This window comes from Neoarius graeffei, chromosome 7, assembly GCF_027579695.1.
Source record: "Neoarius graeffei isolate fNeoGra1 chromosome 7, fNeoGra1.pri, whole genome shotgun sequence".
Classification (NCBI taxonomy): domain Eukaryota; kingdom Metazoa; phylum Chordata; class Actinopteri; order Siluriformes; family Ariidae; genus Neoarius; species Neoarius graeffei.
In genome coordinates, this window is record NC_083575.1 from 52766890 (window position 1) to 52789872 (window position 22983).

General features: G+C 44.1%; 2 protein-coding genes across 6 annotated transcripts in view; one reads left to right on the top strand and one right to left on the bottom strand.

Annotated features, from left to right (window-relative positions):
* The window catches only part of rassf4a (Ras association domain family member 4a), a 108774-nt gene that overhangs the window by 22928 nt on the left and 62863 nt on the right, over positions 1 to 22983 (top strand). For 3 of the 4 annotated variants that reach the window (XM_060925941.1, XM_060925939.1, XM_060925940.1), the window contains exons 2-3: positions 19938 to 20020; positions 20114 to 20189. The exons of the other annotated variant lie outside the window; for it this stretch is intronic. In XM_060925941.1, coding sequence (XP_060781924.1) covers positions 19965 to 20020; positions 20114 to 20189 — 132 coding nt within the window. In that variant the 5' untranslated portion in view covers positions 19938 to 19964. The remainder of the gene's footprint in view (positions 1 to 19937; positions 20021 to 20113; positions 20190 to 22983) is intronic. 4 annotated transcript variants of the gene reach the window in all.
* On the bottom strand, positions 9423 to 20934 carry LOC132889447 (uncharacterized). 2 transcript variants are annotated; one of them, XM_060925948.1, is made up of 5 exons: positions 20848 to 20934; positions 10625 to 11218; positions 10263 to 10392; positions 10091 to 10174; positions 9423 to 9872 (listed from the first exon to the last, which is right to left on the bottom strand). In XM_060925948.1, the coding sequence occupies exons 2-5, from the start codon at positions 10686 to 10688 to the stop codon at positions 9773 to 9775; spliced, it is 378 nt and encodes a 125-aa protein (XP_060781931.1). In that variant the 5' UTR covers positions 10689 to 11218; positions 20848 to 20934; the 3' UTR covers positions 9423 to 9772. The 2 variants fall into 2 exon arrangements, with proteins under 2 accessions (XP_060781931.1, XP_060781932.1); XM_060925949.1 differs by lacking the exon at positions 20848 to 20934 and having other exon boundaries at positions 10625 to 10788; positions 11091 to 11437.

A 22983-nucleotide genomic window follows, 5' to 3' on the forward strand; every position in this document is an offset into this window, starting at 1 on the left:
GCTAATGAAAGGAATTTCACCAAACTTTCACCATTTGTGCACTTTGGGACAAACATGAACTGATTAGATTTTGAGATCAGAAGGTCTAAGGCCAAGGTCACTGTGAGGTCAAATGTCTGTCCGCAAACCTTGTGAACACAATATCTCCAAGGCAGATGAAAGGAATTTCACCAAACTTTCTCCATTTGTGCATTTGGGGACAAAGATAAACTGATTAGATTTTCAGGTCAAAAGGTCTAAGGTCAAGGTCACTGGGAGGTCAAATGTCTGTCCGCGTGCGTCCATCCCGAAACCTTGTGAATGCAATATCTCCAAGGCTGTCCGAAAACCTTGTGAACACAATATCTCCAAGGCATATGAAAGGAATTTCACCAAACTTTCACCATTTGTGCATTTGGGGACAAAGATAAACTCATTAGATTTTGAGATCAAATGGTCTAAGGTCAAGGTCACTGTGAGGTCAAATGTCTGTCCGAAAACCTGGTGAAAACAATATCTCCAAGGCTAATACAAGTAATTTCACCAGGTCAAGACTACTGTGAGGTCAAATGTCCATCCCCAAATCACAACTTAAGAAGGCGTGTAGTCTACCGGGCGGAGGCATCCCCATCGACGCTGTTGGCATCGAGTTCTATCTAGTTCTCTCCCGTTTCAAATTTGTATCCCACAATGCCTTGTGCAAACGAGGAAAGCCCACCACGTGATGCATGACGTAGTATTTTGAACTGGGTCATGGTGAAGCAGGAAAAAACAGTGGAGAATTTCGGGCCACGTGGCCCTAAATTCATTAATTGTTCTATTTTAAAAAAACTAATAAAATTGGAAGTCTGTGGTTTGAATTCAGTAGCTTTCGGTCCACTAAACAAAAATAATTGGATGTCAGGGGAAATTCTTTTTATGACTGTAGCACTTCGTACGGGTGGGTGGAGCACAGAAGGACGTCAGGCCAGAACTGAGTTCACAAAACTTTTATTGTTGCTTTTCAGCTTTCTTTCACACGCTCCCAGTCACCCGCGCGCGCGCACACACACACACACACACACACCCACACAAGTCGTCTGGTTGGAGAGAGCTCCCTTCCTCTACTCTCTCTCTCCTTATGTAGGGCGTGGTCACTGGGGAAGACACACAAACACACGTTAATAGATATCAGGTGCAGTGATTCTGCCACTTACCTTCCCTGACTCTGCCCTCCGGTCACAGACCGACGCTTGACCACACCCCCGCTGCCACATACCCCCACCGCCCGACTCAGGCCGGGCGGCCGTCCGGCCTGCAGCCGATTTCCCCCCCTTGACGGGAGAGGAAGTCTGCCACGACCATCTGTGCCCCCAACCTGTGAATCACCTTGAAGTTAAAGGGCTGGAGTGCCAGATACCAATGGGTGATCCGCACATTGGCATCCTTCATGCAGTGGAGCCACTGGAGGGGCGCGTGGTCCGAACAGAGGGTGAAAGGGTGTCCCAGCATGTAGTAGCGGAGGGCAAGGACTGCCCACTTGATGGCAAGGCACTCTTTCTCGATGGTGTTGTAGCGCCCCTCACTCACCGACAGCTTTTTGCTGATATACAGCACTGGACGGTCCTCCCCTTCCACCTCCTGGGACAAAACAACCCCCAGCCCTCTGTCCGATGCATCCGTCTGTAACATAAAGGGGAGAGAAAAGTCAGGGGAGTGTAACAGTGGCCCCCCACACAAGTGCAGCCTTCACCTCAGAGAAAGCCCGCTGGCATTGCTGGACTGGATCTGGTGCCCCCTTTTTAGTCAGATCAGTCAGCGGGCTGGTGACATCTGAATAATTAGGTATAAACCTACGATAGTAGCCAGCCAGCCCCAGGAACTGTCTCACCCCCTTTTTGGTCTTGGGCCTCGGGCAGGCTGCAATCGCTGCTGTCTTGTTAATTTGGGGATGCACCTGCCCATTGCCCAAGTGGAAGCCCAGATGCCATACTTCCACCTGCCCAATCACACACTTCTTCGGGTTGGCCGTGAGACCCGCTCACCTTAGCGACCAAAGGACGGCCCTCAGGTGTTGCAGATGCCGCGGCCAGTCATTACTATAGATTATTATGTCATCTAAGTATGCGGCCGCGTAGGTGGCGTGGGGGCGGAGGACCCTGTCCATAAGCCGCTGGAACGTAGCAGGCGCCCCAAACAGCCCAAAAGGAAGTGTAACAAATTGATGTAAGCCAAACGGTGTGGAAAAGGCCGTTTTTTCTCGGGATAGTGGAGTCAAGAGGATCTGCCAATAACCCTTTGTCAAATCCAGTGTCGAGTAAAAGCGAGCTGTGCCTAGTCAATCCAGCAACTCATCAATACGAGGCATTGGGTACGCATAGAATTTAGACACTACGTTGACTTTTCTATAATCTACACAGAACCGGACGGACCTGTCGGCCTTGGGCACCAAGACCACCGGGCTGCTCCAGTCACTGTGGGACTCCTCGACGATGCCCATTTCAAGCATGGCCTCGAGTTCTTCCCGAACCACTTTTTTCTTGTGTTTGGGTAGCCTGTAAGGGTGGCTGCGCACTACCACCCCCAGGCAGGGCTGTACACTGACTTTTTTTTTCAGGAGCACACGTGCTCCTAAGTTAAAAATTTTAGGAGCACAGGGAAAAAAATGGGGGCACAAGTAGGTTTTCATTTTAAAGGTTTACTGCAGCACAAACCTTAGACACACCAACACATAAAACGCAAAATTCAATTGAGAATGAATGAATGAATGAATGAATGAATAACTGAATGAATGAACAAACAGTAGCTAAACAGAGAGCAGAGCTCAGCAGAGCTAACAACATCATCAAGGACAGCTCCCACCCTGGCTCTGAGTTCTTTGACTTGCTGCCCTCAGGCAGGCATTACAGGTGCATCAAAGCAAGGACCAACAGACTCAAAAACAGTTTTTTCCCACAGGCCATAACCACCTTGAACAATTAGCCTTTTTCACATTACGTCACTTGCAGGGGAACTCGTATCCGTTTTCAGCCTTTTGAATGGAAGAAGAGGTATACGGCGGCAACATATGTTAACAAAACCGTGTCATTCACAGATAAAATTGATAATAATATTGTACATTGTTGTTTATCATTACGTATTGTTAGCGACCATTCCAGTCACCTATCTGCCTTGTTTTGGAAAGGAAGTTTACTGACTTTCTATGGTTGCTACTTGTTAGCCAGCAGATTAGCATGCTGCCTCTTCTTCCATTCAAAAGGCTGAAAACGGATGTGAGGTTCTTCTGCAAGTGACGTAATGTGAAAAAGGCTAATTACATGCACTGACTGATGCCACTTCTGGCAGGTGCAACAATGCACCAACAAGGACCTAAAAGGACAATATTCTCACACTTACCTGATACAGTGCAATACTTATTACAATGCAACCTCACAGAGCAACTTTTTAGTTTTTATAGCTTTTGTATATTTTATATTTATATTTCTACACTTTTACATCCATACCCAATACAATGCAATACCAAATACAGTGCAATATCCTGAGTTTTGTAGCTGAACTGAGTTTCTATAACTAATGTGCAATTAACATCTGCAACTCAACACGCCCAGTTGTATCTTTGTTTTTCTGCTGTGTTGTGACATGCACCATTTGTATATACTGTATATTATTTGTTTTTCTGCTGTGTTGTATGTTCCCATCTAAATGTTTGCACTGGGGTGTGTGCTTTCCATCTCATTATATAATTTTCCCGCACCTTCTCCCGTCGTTCTAGCTTTCTTCACTACACTTTCTTCCTCGTCCGTTCTTTTATTCTTGTTTCCACCATCATTGCTTTTAAAAAATGCCATTATTCTCTGCATAGCGAATATATTTCTCAGCTCGGTCCGAACCAGCTCTCAGTTATCTCTCAGTTGAATGATCTGATGAATCCCTAAAAAGCACTTTTCCCACCTAATGCCACACCCACAACATACAACCGTGGGAAAGAGGGGCAATCACAGAAAGATGAGTAGAAAACGGGAAATGTTACGGGGATATTTATTGTGATAGTAGGCTATTGTAGCGTCAGCACAAAAGCACCAGACTCAACTTTAACTGAAAGTGTTATTCAGTAGCCTAAACTTATTCAAGCTACAGACCGAGAAGAATAAAAATGCTGAAATCTCATGTCCCGGTAAAACGCACTAGCATGGCAGAACGGCAAAAAAAATTTAACTTTTTCACTCCCCTCACAGTGCAACTACAGACAGGGAGCAAGGCGCAAGCAGAACACACACACACACATACACTACAATACAGGCCGTTACACTGCCATGAAGCTACAAGCCTGTGTCTCTGTGAGAGGGAGCAGCCCCTCCCTCCTGTGTGTGTGTGAGAGCGAGCAGCCCCTCCCTCCTGTGTGTGTGTGTGAGAGGGAGCAGCCCCTCCCTCCTGTGTGTGTGTGAGAGGGAGCAGCCCCTCCCTCCTGTGTGTGTGTGTGAGAGCGAGCAGCCCCTCCCTCCTGTGTGTGTGTGAGAGGGAGCAGCCCCTCCCTCCTGTATGTGTGTGTGAGAGCGAGCAGCCCCTCCCTCCTGTGTGTGTGTGTGAGAGCAAGCAGCCCCTCCCTCCTGTGTGTGTGTGTGTGTGTGTGTGTGTGTGTGTGTGTGTGTGAGAGGGAGCAGCCCCTCCCCCACCCGCGCGCTGCGAGCAGAGACACAGAGAGAAAGTGAAGGATTTTCTCAGGATTTTCTCCCTCCAAACAACAGAGATTTACACGAAAACGGAAGGAGATATTCACAAAATTCTTTCACATTGAGCACTACAAGGCTCTGATGAACACATTGATGTAATTTTCTTGTCTCTAGTGTAAAAAATGATATTAGGTAGGCTATCCAGCGCTGGATTTACATACTTTGCAGTTTAACATTTGATACATTTTAGAATGTTAAACTCGTCGCATCTGTGCTCAGTGCTTTCCTAAATTGTCGGCCGTAAGAAGCCCTCGCATGAATGTGCGTGTTTTTTTTTTCGTCGTTCGCATGCCGAAAAATTCGCTCGCAAATGCGAGTGAAATGTGCTCACTGTAGAGCCTTGCCCCCAGGGGCGTCTCGATGTGGTGTTCTATGAGGTCGGTGCGGCCGGGCAGGGGCGAGAACACGTCTGAAAATTTGGTCTGCAACTGGGCAACCTCCGCGAGTTGGGTCGGGGAGAGGTGGTCTCCACAGGGGACCGGAGAGGTATGCGATGTCAATGTTCCCTTTTGAACCTCCGGCCCCAGCTCCGCCTTCTCCAGAACCACCAACACCAATGCCACGGGGACCTCTTCATTCCAGAGTTTGAGCAGATTGAGGTGGTAAATCTGTAGCGCCCCACCCCTGTCCGTTCGCCTCACCTCATAGTCGATGTCCCCGACTCGCCGTGTGACCTCAAAGGGTCCTTGCCACTTGGCGATCAATTTGGAGCTCGATGTGGGCAACAGTACGAGTACTTTATCTCCCGGTGCGAACTCCCTAAGGCGCGTATCCCTGTCGTACAGGCAGGTTTGCCGTTCTTGGGCCTGCCGCAAATTCTACTGCGTTAAGTATGTGAGTGTGTGGAGTTTTGCGCGCAGGTCAATAACGTATTGAATTTCATTATTGCTCAAGGAAGGTCCCTCCTCCCAATTTTCTTGCAGTACATCTAGGATGCCGCGCGGCTTACGCCCATATAATAATTCGAACGGGGAGAGCCCCGTGGAGGCTTGTTGGACCTCTCGCACTGCAAATAACAAGGGTTCAAACCATTTATCCCAATTACGTGCGTCTTTGCGAACAAATTTTTAAATTATATTCTTGAGTGTGCGATTGAACCATTCGACTAAACCGTCCGTTTATGGGTGATAAACACTGGTGCGGATCGGCTTAATTTCCAATAACCCATACAGTTCGCTCGGTGTGCGTGACATAAACGAGGTTCCTTGATCAGTCAGAATCTCTTTGGGGATTCCGACTCGGGAGATGATGTGGAAGAGCGCCTCCGCAATACTGCATGCTGAGATATTGCAAAGAGGCACTGCTTCCGGGTATCGCGTTGCATAGTCCACCAGAACTAAAATAAAGTGATACCCTCGTGTTGACCGATCTAATGGCCTGACGAGATCCATCCCAATTCTTTCGAACGGGGTCTCGATTAATGGTAGAGGGCGCAAAGGCGCTTTTGGAATGGCCACTGGATTTACTAACTGGCATTCGCGGCATGCCGTACACCACCTACGGACGTCGCCGCGAATCCCTGGCCAATAGAACCGTGCCATTATTCGGGCTAGTGTCTTATCCTGCCCCAAGTGTCCAGCTATGGGATTAAAGTGAGCCACCTGGAATACTAATTCCCGGCGGCTCTTTGAAATCAAAAGCTGTGTAATCAGCTCCTTAGTCTGAGTGTCCTGCGTCACTCAGTATAATCTATCCCTCATAATGGAGAAATAGGGGAAGGACGGGGTGGCGTTTGGCTGGAGCATTTGACCATCGATTACTCTCACTTGGTCAAACGCATGCCGCAGAGTCGCGTCCCGCGACTGTTCTAAAGGGAAGTCCACAAGGGATTCCCCGAGAGAAGGAGGAGGAGCCTGCGGCTCCTCCCTCTAACGCGGTGATGACGTAGATGGCTCTGTGACAGCTGCTCCCGCCAATGCCACAGCGGGACCTCCCCCTGCTGAACTACGGCAGGACCAACTCTTCACTAAATGCCTCATTAACTCCCGAAATCCCGGCCAATCAGTCCCCAAAATTATCGAGTGGGTAAGGCAAGGATTAACCGCCGCCTTTACACTAAATTTTTTCCCCTCGAAAAAGAATGTGGACCGACACTAAAGGGTAGTTGTGAACATCCCCGTGCACACACACAGCACCTTCACCAATTGTGCTCCCCCCAATGCCTCGTCTTGCACCAGGCTTTGGTGGATTGAGGTCTGATTACAGCCAGAGTCCACCAACGCCTGATATGTATCCCCTTGGACACTCACCGGTATGCGATACGCTCCGGCCCACTCGAGGGCGGCTCCTGGCGCATTGGGGATCCGAACCACCGCGCCCACCTCCATTGCCGAGCACTGCTGCTGGAGGTGGCCCGGCTCCCCGCAGCGCCAGCAAACTGGCCCGGGCTTTCTCTCTGCACCGGCGCTCTGGGGCTCACTCACTTGAGGGGGGGAAGAGACAGACACAGAAGTGGGAAACAGGAGGGCACCGTGGGTGCGGCGGGCCGGCTGGGGTGGAGCCGGCCACCGCCTCCGCGGTGGGGGAACGGGGCGAGGACGAGACACAGAAGGGGAGGGGGAGAGAGAGAGGAGAGGGGAGAAGAGGAGATCTGCTGTCCTGCCGTTGGAACAGCCAATGGTCCTCCGCCAGCTCGATGGCCTGATCCAGCGACGCCGGGCGATGGCACTGGACCCACTCGTGGTCCCTTTGGGTAATCGGGCGATGAACTGTTCCAGTACCACCTGATCGACGATTCCCTCAGCGTCGCAGTTGTCAGCCCTCAGCCACCGCCAGCAGGCGTCCCGGAGTTGCTGGCCAAACACGAACGGCCAGCCGACTTCCTCCAGGCGCAGAGCGCGGAAGCGCTGTCAGTGTTGTTCGGGGGTGTGCCCCATATGCTGGAGGACGGCCCGGCGGAGGTCCGCGTAGATCAGCTGGCTGTCGGCGGGGAGCTGTAGCGCGGCCAGCTGCGCCTTGCCCGTTAGCAGGGGGAGGAGGCGTGCCGCGCGCTGTTCCACCGGCCAGCCCAAGGCCTCTGCTGCCTGCTCAAAGAGCGTGAGGAAGGCCTCGGGGTCGTCATGCGGGCCCATCTTCGTTAGGGTGAGGTGGTGGACCCCGCCGACGCGAGGAGGTGCTGGAACGCCTGTCGATCTTCCTGCTGCGCCAGCACCAGGGCCTCAAACCTTTGCTCCTGCTCCTTCCGGAGGGCAATTAGCACCTGGTGCTGGCTTTGCTGGGCCATGGCGAGGGCGTGGACCAGGTCTGCGAAGGGGGAGGGCTCCATGGGGCTGTTCTTCTCTGTGCTCCGTTCCGGGTTTCAGCACCACTGTAGCACTTCGTATGGGTGGGTGGAGCACAGAAGGACGGCAGGCCAGAACTGAGTTCACAAAACTTTTATTGTTGCTTTTCAGCTTTCTTTCACGCTCTCCCAGTCACCCGCGGGCGCGCACACACACACACACACACACACACACACACACACACACACACACACACACACACAAGTCGTCTGGTTGGGGAGAGCTCCCTTCCTCTATGCTCTCTCTCCTTATGTAGGGCGCGGTCACTGGGGAAGACACACAAACACATGTTAATAGACATCAGGTGCAGTGATTCTGCCACTTACCTTCCCTGACTCCGCCCTCTGGTCACAGACCGACGCTTGACCACGCCCCTGCTGCCACAATGACCTACACTTGAAAAATCTGAAAGATCGTCTACCTTTAATGATATTATGCACCACAGAGGGTAAAATATCCAAATCCCGTCCTATCTTTCTTTGAAGAATATTGTTTTGAAACATTTTCAATAATTTCCTCATGGATTTGTTGACAAACTGGAGATCCTCGGCCTATCTTTGCTCCTCAAACACTAGGCCTTTCCTGGATACTGATTTTGTACCAAATCATGATTATAATTACCTGTTTCAAATCACATCATTATTTAATTGTTTTACCTCATTACCAGACCTGAATTGCCCCTGTCCCAACTTTTTTTGGAATGTGTTGCAGACCTGAAATGCAGGAATGGATGTACTTATATATAAACAAATGAAATGAAGTTGACTAGACAAAACATGAAATATCTTGGGTTCATTCTGTCTGCAGTGAAAAACAAGTCAAAGTAAATTTCTAAATCACTGCTTTCTCCTTTTATTTGCATCTTCCACACTGTCCCAGCTTTTTGTAATTTGAGGATTTGATGTGGCATGCGTATGATGCCCTGTGATGGAGTAAACTCCCAACGAGGGTGCATTACAGCCTTTTGAATCTAGTGCGACCTTGATAAAAATGTAACTAGAGATTATAACCAGGTCTAAACTCGCTATGGATTATTTATTGTGTTATGCATGCAATAATAATGTAGGGTGGCATGGTGGTGTAGTGGTTAGCACTGTCGCCTCACAGCAAGAAGGTTCTGGGTTTGAGCCTCACAGCTGATAGGGGCCTTTCTGTGTGGAGTTTGCATGTTCTCCCCGTGTCTGCCTGGGGTTCCTCTGGGTGCTTTCCTTTCCTCCCACAGTTCAAAGGCATGCAGATTAGGTAAAAATATCCAGCCAGTGCATACTTGGTGCTGGTCCCAAGCCCAGATAGTTCGAGGAAGATTGTATCAGGAAGGGCAGCCGGTGTAAAACCTGTGCCAAATCAAATATGCAAATCATGATGACCCACTGTGGCGACCCACAACGGGAGCAACCGAAAGAGGAAGACGGATGCATTAAAAATGAAGCTAGAAAAAATTAAATGAGAACTCTGTTGTTTATTTTTTTATTATAAAGCTTAGTAAAACAAAAAAATATATACATATATGTAACAATTTGATTTAAAAAAAAAAGTCTGTACAAACAGTGTGCAAAATACATTCCACTTCTCTCCTAAACCCCACTAAAACTGGCAATAATGGTATGTGTTTGAAACATGTCCTCTTCGCTGTATTTTAACTAGTTATAACTGGGTCCAGCCCTGAATATAAAGGTTGTAAACATTCACATTGCTACAAATAGCTTGTAAAACGATAAAAGCTGTTGAATTCAACTGAAGTATTTGGACAATTTAGAGTAGTGTGTTTATGGGACTGCATTAGCTGCCATCATGCTGCGCTGATTATCTTTGGATCATCTTGGATTTGGTATACTGCTTTTTATGTAGCCGTGGTCTGAGTCTTCCCATGCATCTCTTCCCATTTTTGCCTTCATGCTGTTTTCTTTAAAGGAAATCAAGGCAATGAATCACTTAAATGAAGGGAGAAGTACAAAGTACAAAATGTCTTTGCATCAGGATTCACTTCTTGAACTTTTTTCATTTATTTATTTATTTATTTAGTGTTCCACAATTTCCAGGTTATAAAACTACAACATGTAGAAAAGTTCAAGGGAGGTGAATACTTCTGCAAGGCACTGTATTTAATTACCATTCTCTTACCTGTGCCAGCATTTCAGCAGTCTTTTGCCTTGAGGTCCATGAGGACTTAGACACACCTTTCGGTTGTCCTTCTTCAGTATCACTCTACATTTACAAATGATTGAAAGATTCAGAGGAGTGCTAAATGGATAAGCTGAGTAAACACTGGACTAAGCACAGGTGTGTTACTCACATGATCTCGTCTCTCATACAGCCAGATCTTTTTAAGGTGAGCGTGAAATCTGAAAACGGTCCCAGTACTCCATTCCTGGATTTTAGACAGGCACAGCGGTTCGGAACATACTGACTTTCTGCCCTTTGAACTGCATTAAAGAAACATGCCATAATTACATTTATTAAAGATTTTGGTCATTTACATAAGCACTATATCAATATAATGAATATTATATTTATTCTATTACATTATTAATAGCATAATTTAATTAATACATTGATTGGTTGCATATTTATCCCAAAAGCCTTTTACTTAAAATAATCCGCGTTTCAAAAAGCCTGTGGTCTCGCTGTGATCCATGAGTTACTCGATGAACTCACCTGTGAAGTGGATGCAGATTCCCAGAACCAGAAAAGCAGGGAAAGTGTGTAGTGTGGACTTCATTGTGACACTGCCAGTGGTTTTGCCCTGGGCTGTTTATAAAGCCTGTGAATGGGATTTCCCAGTACTTTTGCCACTCCCTGGAAACTCATTCACTGTTCAGCTAAAGTACAGGGACTTATAAGAAATGGGATTTTTACAGGCAGCCTTGAAAAATGGAACAATGGCATGTCTGTTTCAAAGAGGTCTACGACTAGGTCCTGAGAAAATATGAATTAGTGAATCACATCTAAATTCAAATATTCATTGTTTGCATTTCTAATCATCAATTATTCATAAGAATTAATCAACAAATCTACTTAAATGTGGTTTTAAAAATGAGTGGCTGTATAATATAAAAGAAGGCTTTTATATTATAGAAAATGTAACATAAGCAGTGATGGATGGATGGATTTAAGTCTCTACCTCTTTATCCATCCATCATCTGTAGCCGCTTATCCTGTGCAGGGTTGCGGGCAAGCTGGAGCCTATCCCGGCTGACTATGGGCGAGAGGTGGGGTACACCCTGGACAAGTCGCCGGCTCATCGCAGGGCTGACACAGAGACAAAAAAACATTCACACTCACATTCACAGTCCATTTAGAGCCACCAATTAGCCTAACCTCCATGTCTTTGGACTGTGGGGGAAACCGGAGCACCCGGAGGAAACCCATGCAGACACGGGAAGAACATGCAAACTCCACATAGAAAGGCCCTCATCAGCCACTGGACTTGAACCCAGGATCTTCTTGCTGTGAGGCGACAGTGCTAACCACTACACCACCGTGCCACCTCCTCTTTATCTAATGCCGCTTTTCCACTACCAACGCGGCTGAGTCGGGCTGAGCCGTGCCGTGCTCAGTTGGGCTGAGTCAAGCTGAGTGGGGCTGTTGGAGTTGCATTTCGACTACAACCGCGCTGAACCGTGCTGGCTGGAAGTGGGTGGACACATTGGGCGGAGTTAGCGAAAGTGGGTGGACGTCACGTGATGTCGTTAGGCGGCGCAAACAGTGACATCAGTGACCTTTAAAGCGGTAGTCTCATGACCCGGATAGTAAACAATAAACATGGAGGACATGGAGTCGTTAGTGTTGCTGGTCTTGGTGCTGTGGCTTGTTGTCACCGACAACGCCAACAGATACTGGCAAGAGCGTATAGATGAGGCGAGGCGCATAAGGCTTCAGAAATTCTCGTAATTCGTAATTCTTCTTCTTCCGGGTTTATGGTGTTTACAGATCCCAGCGTGCTCGCGGGGCGTGTGTGGGCATGTGAGGACACGCCTCCTCACCAATCAGTGCACAGGGGAGTGTCTCCTCATGCCCCTAAGCCCCACTCGGCTCGGTTTGGCTCGCTTCAGCCCCACTCCAAAACCGTGCGAGTTTTGGGTGCTCAGTAGGGCTGAAGCGAGCTGAGTCGTGCTGCTCTGAGGTAGTCGAAATGCGAGCCGTGTCGGGCTGAAGTGAGCTGAAAAAGGGTAGTGGAAAAGGGCCATAAACTTCAACTTTCAAAATCATTCATGTTAACAAGCCAAATGTATCGTCTAACTTTACCAGCCAAATCTGATATAGCTACACATTAGACTCCTACATAAACAGATAGATAGATAGATAGATAGATAGATAGATAGATAGATAGATAGATAGATAGATAGATAGATAGATAGATAGATAGATAGATCTTAAGCCTCTTGAATGAAAAGTAACATGAGGCTATGTTAACTGTTTTGTCGAGGTGTGGGCTATGTGGTGATGTTAGAAGTGACCAATTAAAAAGTCCCTACAGAGAGATCATGTGTAATGTGATGCTAAACACGTTTTATCAGTTGCACTGAAAACGCTTGGCCATGGCACCCCAGGTGTTTATGAATGGGACTTTTCTACATTCGCTAATCAGCCCATGTTTTCTCTGAAAACACACAAATAATCCAGTAACAGCATAAGACTTCTTTTCATTTCCTCCACGTATTGTTTGGCAACATACGTTAGCAGCATTGCTGAGAACATGGACGGGTTAGTGCCTCAAAAAATTCAACATCCGTGATATCGAACTGCTGAATTTCACACAACTGTCATGACTTAAACAAGTCATCTCTAAAATAGGTAAAAAGCAAGATGAGCATTTCCATTAAACACAACAAACTTGTTTAACCACCAAGAAAGCACCCTGAACACCTTGCATGCTGAAAGTCAGATAACATGGGGAGTGCACCAGCTAGAAATGGTGCTGAAGTAAGTAAATGTGTTTGGGAAAAGCCCAACCCTTATCAAAAAGAAGTATACTTCAAGTTCATTTTATTAAGTATACTTAAGTAAAGTTAAAGTATATTTCCTTAAGTATACTTTTGTGTACCAAGTATACTGATGTCAATGTACTTACAGTATACTTGTAAGTAAACTAATCTAATACTTCTTGGGACTAAATTGGCCCACTTTAAGTTTATAAAAGGTATACTTTAAGTCTAAGAGAAGTAAACTTTGAGTATACAACTAGTATTTTTAATTTTGTACTGCAAATATACCACAAGTAAACTTATATACTAATAGTTTACTAGTTCTATACTTGTAGTCCACTCTTTAGTTTACGAAAGCATACTTCATAGTATACTGGAAATATACTATGAGTTTACTCGTTTTATACTTCTAGTAGACTTTTTTACTTTACTAAAGTATACTTTGTAGTATACTGGAAATATACTATTAGTTACTGGTTATACGGGGGGGGGCTGCAAAAGTAGGTATACAGTAATGAAAAACAACCCGTTCGCACAAAACATTATTTTATTGATTATATAAACATTTCAATAATAACATATCAATAATAAACATTTTAATCCCTCAAATGTTCAAACTCTTTGTCCCCAGCATTCACAAACTCCACTAGTCAAGTGTGGACACCCATGCACACTCTGGCACAAAGGTCTTTATCAGCATCAATTTCCTGGCAAGCCTCCCATATGAACTGAATCATGGCATCAACAGAACGTGGCTTGCATGCGAAAACCCTATCTTTTACACATCCCCAGAAAAAGAAGTCCATAGGGGTGAGATCCGGCGAACGTGGTGGCCAGTCAACGGCTCCCTGACGTTCAATACACCTGTTGGGAAATTCTTTGTCAAGTAGCGCAAAGTGCAGTGACGCCCCATCCTGCTGAAAGTAGAAGTCGTCCTGCTGCTGTTGTTCATGTATGGCCCTTTTCCACTACCCTTTTTCAACTCACTTCAGCTCGCTTCAGCTCACTTCAGCCCAACACGGCTCGCGTTTCGACTACCGTATTTTCTGGACTATAGAGCGCACCTGTATATAAGCCGCATCCGCTCTATTTAAAAAAAATAAATAAATAAAAGATATACAAGCCGCACCGGGCTATAAGCCACAGATATCTATGTTGAAAAATTAGATATTTACTGCATGTACAGAATGATTTTGTACTGTAAATGTACATGTATGTACCTGAACAGATTCTTTCCGAACAGTGCCTTTTAACACGGCAGCAACTTTGGTGATTAAAACGGAACAGAACCAAGAGAAAATAACCGGTATTTATTTACCTTCATTTCTCCTGTGTTTGAAACCACAAGTCACTTTAATCATCTTCGCTGGATTTGAAAATAATTACCAGTTAGTAATTTGTCGTGCGTGTTCTATCTGCTAAAGATCTGCTAATTCTTCTTTGCATTGATTTTTCGTCTATCTTATTTTTGATTCTACTTCCGGTTAGAGCGCCCCTAGCGGTGGAAGAAAAATCCACAGAATAGCCGCACCTTTGTATAAGCCGCATGGTTCAAAACCTAGGAAAAAAGTAGCGGCTTATAGTCCAGAAAATACGGTATCTAAGAACAGCACGACTCAGCTCGCTTCAGCCCTGCTTGGCACCCAAAACTCGCACGGTTTTGGAGTGGGGCTGAAGCGAGCCAAACCGAGCTGAGTGAGGCTAGGGGCGTGAGGAGACACTCCCGCACTGATTGGTGAGGACGAGTGTCCTCACATGCCCACACACGCCCCGCGAGCACGCTGGGATCTGTAAACACCGTAAACCCGGAAGAAGGAGAATTACGAGAATTTCTGAAGCCTTATGCGCCTCGCCTCATCTATACGCTCTTGCCAGTATCTGTTGGCGTTGTCGGCGACAACAAGCCACAGCACCAAGACCAGCAACACTAACGACTCCATGTCCTCCATGTTTATTGTTTACTCTCCGGGTTGTGAGACTACCGCTTAAAAGGTCACTGATGTCACTGTTTGCGCCGCCTAACAACATCACGTGACGTCCACCCACTTTCGCTAACTCCACCCAATGTGTCCACCCACTTCCAGCCAGCACGGTTCAGCGCGGTTGTAGTCGAAATGCAACTCCAACAGCCCCGCTCAGCTCAACTCAGCCCAACTCAGCACGGCACGGCTCAGCACAACTCAGCACGGCACGGCTCAGCCCAACTCAGCCGCGTTGGTAGTGGAAAAGCAGCAGTATAATCCTTACTGTATACGTACCTACTTTTTCAGCCCCCTGTATACATCTAGCCCACTTTTTAGTTTTTAAGTATACTGCAATTACCCTTCTAGGTATACTATTATTTTTCTAGCCCTAACCCTTACCTCATGCACACTACCAGTAGACAACTTAAGTGTTTTGTACCTTCAGTTACAATGAAGTTATAAAGGTAAGAATTCACAAAATAATAACAGATACTCAGGATTAACAACATATTCATTTTCTTTAAAAATCAAAATTTAAAGCAACATTGTATTAAATGCCAAAGTATAAAAACATGGCAATGACAACTGAAATTGACATCCGAGCTCTAAAGAAAATACAAAATTCAGATGTATTTTGGTGATTCCGTATAATGACAGCCAGTATGATTCAAGTCTGTCACAATGTTCTCACCTTTGTTATCAAGTTTGTTGGCAAATAAAATAAGAGAAATGTTTATCTGTCTCTTTGTGGGTTAATAACACTATGTACATAAAAGATAAGTTTAAGTTCCAACACTGTTTACTCTTAAGCTATTCCACCCCAGAGCTGACCATAAACTTATGGTACATGTAGGTTTAAAAGATGGGATTTAAAACATGCTGCTGTATATCACAAAGAAGCCAATATGTGTGTGAAAAAGAAGTATTTTACAGGCTACTATCAAAAGGATAAGCACAACTGCAGGGCAAGTACACTTAAACATAAGGCACAGATATTTTAATACTTTATGACACTTTTGTTAAGTATATCTTGACCAAAAGTTTAAGTATAAGCTTAATATACTTAGACTTTTCTATATACTTTTCAGTATAAGCCAAGTATACTTATGTATAACTTTAAGTATATCTCTGATAAGTAAATAAAAAGTAAACTGAAAGCATACTCTCTTGTTTTTAGTTTAAAGGAAGTATGCTAGAAGCACACTTGAATAAACTTCTTTTTTGTAAGGGTATTTATGAAAAAACGAGTAAATGCTGGAAAGGCATCACAGATGCTATGACAGTGTACCATGCCAAGGCTATAATATCCATCAAAACAATCGAAAAAGTAGGTTGCAAGATAATGTAAGTAGGTTTCTCAAGAAAACAAGTTTTCTTGGTCACAACTTATGAAAAAAAATATGTCAGAATGCATTACTGGGCATATCCTCCTGAGAACCAACCCATAGACTTGTGTCCTCTGTAGTTGACATTTGTTTTACGTGCACACCCTCTTACTCTTTCAAGCTATTCACTTGAATCCTGGTGTCTTGTAAAGAGTACATCCTGGGCTTTCCAATGATATATCATGTGACTGCTAGGAAATTCCTAGTAAGGAAATCACAACAAAAGAGAAAGTGAGAGACATTTTTTTCTTGGCTCCCAGGAGGATATATCAGAGAGTGCCTTAATAGGAAGTCACTGGTACAGTGGTAGAATTGTGGCCTTACAGCCCTGAGATCTTGTGGGTTTGATCCTGAACTCAGGTGACCATGTGGTGTTTGACTATAATTTTTCTCAAATTTCTCCTTTGGTGTCTTGTCAACACCAGAATCGGACTCTAACTACAACTCCCAGAACACTACACGCCTTACAAACATGGCCACTGAGGACTGCAACATCCATCCACCACAGACTCTCATGTTCACGGTCACGTTCATACTGATGGACTCGATACACCTGGACTTAATCATTCTATAAAAGGAATTCCAGTTTGCATCATCGTTGCAAAGTATACACTCAGTGTTCCATACCTCTCAGTACAAAGCATTTTATACTGTATCTCTGCCTTGTCTAGTCTGTGGTTTGCACATTGCCTGACCATTGCCTGTTTCCTGATTTTGTGTTTTTCTGCGTTTTTTATTGGTGGTGTTGATGTTGTTGTGGTTTTGTTTGTTTTGGGTTTCTTTGCTCATCATTTTGGATTTGTCTGAAAGCTTTAATAAAGCTGTGGGTGGTAAAAGAGAGCAACTGGACTTGCTTGTTTTTTTTGTTTGTTTGCTTGTTTGTTTTTAAGAACAAACTCAGGGTTTTAAAAGACTCAGTAAGAGAAGGCAATGTACCAGGCCAGGTCAATACCGGGAAATCCAACTGAGTAATGAGAGCTAGAGTCCAAGAAACGGCCGAGAGTCCAAGAACCGGAAATCAGGAAAACACAGGCAGAATAAACACATGGGCTAGGCAAATCGGAGTCAAGAAACAGGCAGAGATTGAGAAACCAGGAAGCGAGAGAAAAGAGCAAACAAAGAAGCAAGTCCAGTTGCTCTCTTTTACCACCCACAGTTTACTATGACCTGGATGACTGATAATCTTCACAGGCATCTTTAATAAAGCTTTGTTTTATCTGCACCTGTGTTCTCATTTTCCTCTCTATCATTCGGGAACAATAACATACAACTAGCTAGCTGTGGAGAGGCCCTTGTCCTTCATTCTGACTGGCAGTGAAACTGAGCACTCTTTCAGGATCACCATAGTGTTAACTACAGTGTAGTTGCAGATTTTCTGAGTCACCTTCTCAAGCAGTTAACACTAATTTGGAAATGGTTTAGCACTGATGAACTTATGGATGGATGAGATGTGCTAGCTGTGCTAGATGAGCTAGCTGTGGAGAGGCCCTTGTCCTTCATTCTGACTGGCAGTGAAACTGAGCACTCTTTCAGGATCACCATAGTGTTAACTATAGCGTAGTTGCAGATTTTCGCCAGTTAACCTAACCTGCATGCCTTTGGACTGTGGGGGAAACCGGAGCACCCGGAGGAAACCCACGCGGACACAGGGAGAACATGCAAACTCCGCACAGAAAGGCCCTCGCCAGGCATGGGGCTCGAACCCGGACCTTCTTGCTGTGAGGCGACAGCGCTAACCACTACACCACCGTGCCACCCCACAATGAAACGTGAATAACTTTATTTTTAAAGCAAAATAAAAATGTTACTCAGCTAATGTATTGTGTTTAACCATTAAATACTCACTCATCTGACAGTCACCTTTACACTGGTTGCACTTTTAAATACTGAAGACATTAGTAGACATGCTTTTGCATTTAACATTTTTTTAAACACTAGCCGTACTTCGTTGTTTACTTTATTTCTTCGATTGTACTTCGATTTACTTTATTTTAACTTGATCACAAGAAAGTTTATAGCACATGGTCTTTCTAGACTTCTGTATGATCGCTATTATGACTTACCGAGTCACAAATACATTTGTCATTGTTGTTCCTCAACTGTACACAGAATGGTGAGAGACGTGCAGTAAAAGCCAAAACAATGAAACGTCTCATCTCATCTCATTATCTCTAGCCGCTTTATCCTGTTCTACAGGGTCGCAGGCAAGCTGGAGCCTATCCCAGCTGACTACGGGCAAAAGGCGGGGTACACCCTGGACAAGTCGCCAGGTCATCACAGGGCTGACACATAGACACAGACAACCATTCACACTCACATTCACACCTACGGTCAATTTAGAGCCACCAGTTAACCTAACCTGCATGCCTTTGGACTGTGGGGGAAACCGGAGCACCCGGAGGAAACCCACGCGGACACAGGGAGAACATGCAAACTCCGCACAGAAAGGCCTTCGCCAGGCATGGGGCTCGAACCCGGACCTTCTTGCTGTGAGGCAACAGCGCTAACCACTACACCACCGTGCCACCCCACAATGAAACGTGAATAACTTTATTTTTAAAGCAAAATAAAAATGTTACTCAGCTAATGTATTCAGTGTTTAACCATTAAATACTCACTCATCTGACAGTCACCTTTACACTGGTTGCACTTTTAAATACTGAAGACATTAGTAGACATGCTTTTGCATTTAACATTTTTTAAACACTAGCCGTACTTCGTTGTTTGACATTTTTGAAATAATTGTTTTCTTTGTTGAGAAATGTATTTAAAATTAGTTTGAAAAATAATTTCGACTTAAGTGGTGTGTTTATGCTATACTATATTCTTTGAGGGCATGTTTCCTTTTAGAGTTACATATTTTCACCAGGAGGAAATTTTAATGGATTTATGTTTAGTAATTTGTAAAACAGCCATAAAAAAACAAGAATGAAAAATTATTGTGATAATCCGATCGTAATCAGCGTGATCCAACCTGAAAACAAAACAAAAAATAACATAATGAGATTTTTTGCCAGATCTCCCATCCCAACTGTTTTAGTGTATATTTCACTTGCCAAGAAGGGGTTCAGGAGTTCTTGGGTATTATTTTTAATCCTTATGTGCTGTTATGAAAGACATGTCATAAGAGGAATGTGTGTGTGTGTGTGTGTGTGTGTGTGTGTGTGTGTGTGCGCGCATGTGTGCTTTACATCTGCATTAATGATGTTGGGCTTGAAAACAGGTCTGTGAAACAGCACTGTTGCCAACCAACAGTTTTATTATTGTATTTTACCCAGAAATAGAAACCTGAGCCCTTTTATGTATCACATTTCTGTTGTCAAATATAAAAAGCTGTAGCTTAATTGAGACCTTTCCGTATTTGGATGAGTGATCTTGTAGATCAGTTAAAAAAAAAAAACACACACACACACACAAAACACTTTAAGGACAAAATTTCAAGGCGTGCCAGGACAAGCTCACTTGTTGTGACATGACTAACGGCAAAAAATCCAAGCATGGTGATGTGATTCTTTTTATTCCCTTCCCCTCCTAATCTCTGGTATTTACTTTCACTTGATCTAGCTTCCAAAGGCACTGAAATTAAACACTATGGCAGTGTTTTAACAAAAGAATTAAACATTTGTTGTCTTTGTGTATTCTGTGCTTTGCTTAAATGATTTCTCTCTCTCTCACACACACACACTCCTTCTAGCTGAAAGGATAACGGAACTCTCCCATCATGAATCCTGCTCAAATCCCCTTTGTCAGAGTGAATGAAGAGAAATTCATCTCAAAGTGAGTTCAACTGAGTTCAGCTCTTCATTTTGAGCATCTCTGATTTGCTGTCCAAAATTCAGACCCCATGATTTTGTTTAATCTTTATTTAAGGTCAGAGCTGTTGTCCCTTTTGAAAACCTATAACTGCTACCATGAAGGAAAGAGTTTCCAGCTTCGCCTCCGAGAGGTATGTGCAAACTAATACCGAAAGTTCAATCCAGGTACTGTATCTGGTTAATGTTTACACGCTTGGTCTTGTGATTAGGATTCCGTGGGCTGTCAGTGAAAGGCCTTGAAAGGTTATTTGTGATAAGTTTCAGGAAGGAGTTTAGCTCATAGCTTTCTCTGTTATTCTACTCTATATACTGTATACTTCCTGTGAGAAGTGATGCCATGCTTTTTAAAGCATGATTTTGATCGGCTATTCCTTAATTAAGCTTTTTGTTGTTGTTTCAAAATATTCAATTTCAAAGTTTGCAAAATATAAATCAAACTATATTAGCCGTAAAAATTTTGTATCATGAGAGAGAGAGAGAGAGAGAGAGGAAAGAAAAGAAATGTTTTGGTTTACACTGAGTAAATGTAAATATTTTGTGTCATGTAAATATTTGTATGGAAGTACTACATGAGAGAGAGAGAGAGAGAGAGAGAGAGAGAGAGGAAAGAAAAGAAAAGAAACATTTTGGTTTACACTGAGTATGTAAAATAGCTAGAAAAGCTACAAGGTGTTATAGGACAAAATAAAATCTGGGATAAAAGTTGAGAAAAGCTCATCATTACAACTGGCCTTATAATAAGCCTCAAATAATTAAATTTTGTGAAATGTCAAAATGTTCGCCACAGACCTGTTGCTGACTTCAGTGCTAGTATTTTTTTTCCCTCTGAACGGTGAAATGGAGAGGATTTTTGATCTTGATTTGATACTGTCACAGACTTTGCAGGCTTTATATTTGAATCTTTACAGGAAATGCTGTTCAGTATTGCACATAGCACCAAAAGGAACCAAAAGGCTCAAACATGTTCCAACATGACAATACTCTTGTGTACAAAGTGAAGTTCATGAAGACATGGTTTGCTAAGGTTGGAGTGGAAGAACTCGTTTGGCTGCACAGAACGTTGACCTCAACCCCACTGAACAGCTTTGGGATGAACTGGTATACTGAGGCCCCATGTAAGGGCCCAATATCAGGGCCTGACTTCACTTACAGTGGTATGCAAAAGTTTGGGCACCCCTGGTCAAAATTGCTAGTAAAATGACAAAAAAGGAAAAAGGCCCGAAGCAAAAGTTTGGGCACCCTGCATGGTTAGTACCTAGTAGCACCCCCTTTGGCAAGTATCACAGCTTGTAAACACTTTTTGTAGCCAGCTAATAATCTTTCAGTTCTTACCTGGGGGATTTTCACACATTCGTCCTTGCAAAAGGCTTCCAGTTCTACAAGTTTCTTGGGCTGTCTTGCATGCACTGCTCTTTTGAGATCTATCCACAGATTTTCAATGATGTTTAGGTCAGGGGACTGTGAGGGCCAGGGCAAAACCTTCAGCTTGTGCCTCTTGAGGTATTCCTTTGTAGATTTTGAGGTGTGTTTTGGATTATCATCTTATTGTAGGACCCATCCTCTTTTTAACTTCAACTTTTTTACAGATGGTGTGATGTTTGCTTCCAGAGTTTGCTGGTATTTATTCGAATCCATGCTTCCCTCGACCAATGAAATGTGCCCTGTGCCACTGGCTGCAACACAACCCCAAAGCATGATCGATCCACACCCATGCTTCAGAGTTGGAGAGGTGTTCTTTTCCTGCAATTTGGCACCCTTTTTTCTCCAAACATACCTTTGCACATTGTGGCCAAAAAGTTCTATTTTGATTTCATCAGTCCACAGGACTTGTTTCCAAAATGCATCAGGCTTATTTAGATGTTCATTTGCAAACTTCAGACGCTTAATTTTGTGGCTAGGATGCAGGAAAGATTTTCTTCTGATGACTCTCTCATGAAGGTCATATTTGTTCAGGTGTCGCTGCATAGTAAAACAGTGCACCACCACTCCAGGGTCTGCTAAATCTTTCTGAAGGTCTTTTGCAGTCAAACAGGTTTTTTTATTTGCCTTTCTAGCAATTCAATGAGCAGTTCTTTCAGAAAGTTTTCTTCATCTTCCAGACCTCACCTTGATCTCCACTGTTTCTGTTAACTGCCATTTCTTAATAACATTACAATCTGAGGAATCAGCTACCTGAAAACACTTTGCTATGTTCTTGTAACCTTCTGCTTTGTGAGCATCAATTATTGTATTATTCAGAATGCGAGGGAGTTGCTTAGAGGAGCCCATGGCTGTTGATTTTAGGGACAAGTTTGAGGAGTCAGAGAATTTATACAGCTTTGAAATCTGCATCATCTGACCTTTCCTAATGAAGAATTTGAACAAGCCACAGCTCAATAAGCTAATTAAGGTCTGGAACCTTGGTAAAAGTTACCTGAGAACTCAAATGTATTGGGGTGCCTAAACTTTCGCATGGTGTTCCTTTTCTTTTTTCACTCTCCAATTGTACAAACCAAAAATAATACACAAATCTTGCAGAAAATGCTGAAAAGAAATGTGTCGTCTTTACCTTTATGCCTTTTGGTGATCAGTTCATCTTCTGCTCGCTTAACTATTCACAGTAACAGACATTTTCAGTAAGGGTGCCCAAACTTTTGCATGCCACTGTATGCTATTGTAGCTGAAGGAGTACAAACCCCAAAAGCCATGGTCCAAAATCTAGTGAAAGCCTTCGCAGAACACTGGAGCTTATTATAATGGCAAAGAGAGAAAACTCTGAAATGTAAGAATATGATTGTGATGGCTAGGTGTCCACATATTATTGGCCATACACTGTATTTGTGTACTTTGTGTGATTTGTAACTTTGCTGTAACCAAAGGTCTGCAGCGGTCTACAGTCTGCAATTACAAGCATATTCACTTTGATAGTATGGCTCATATGAACGT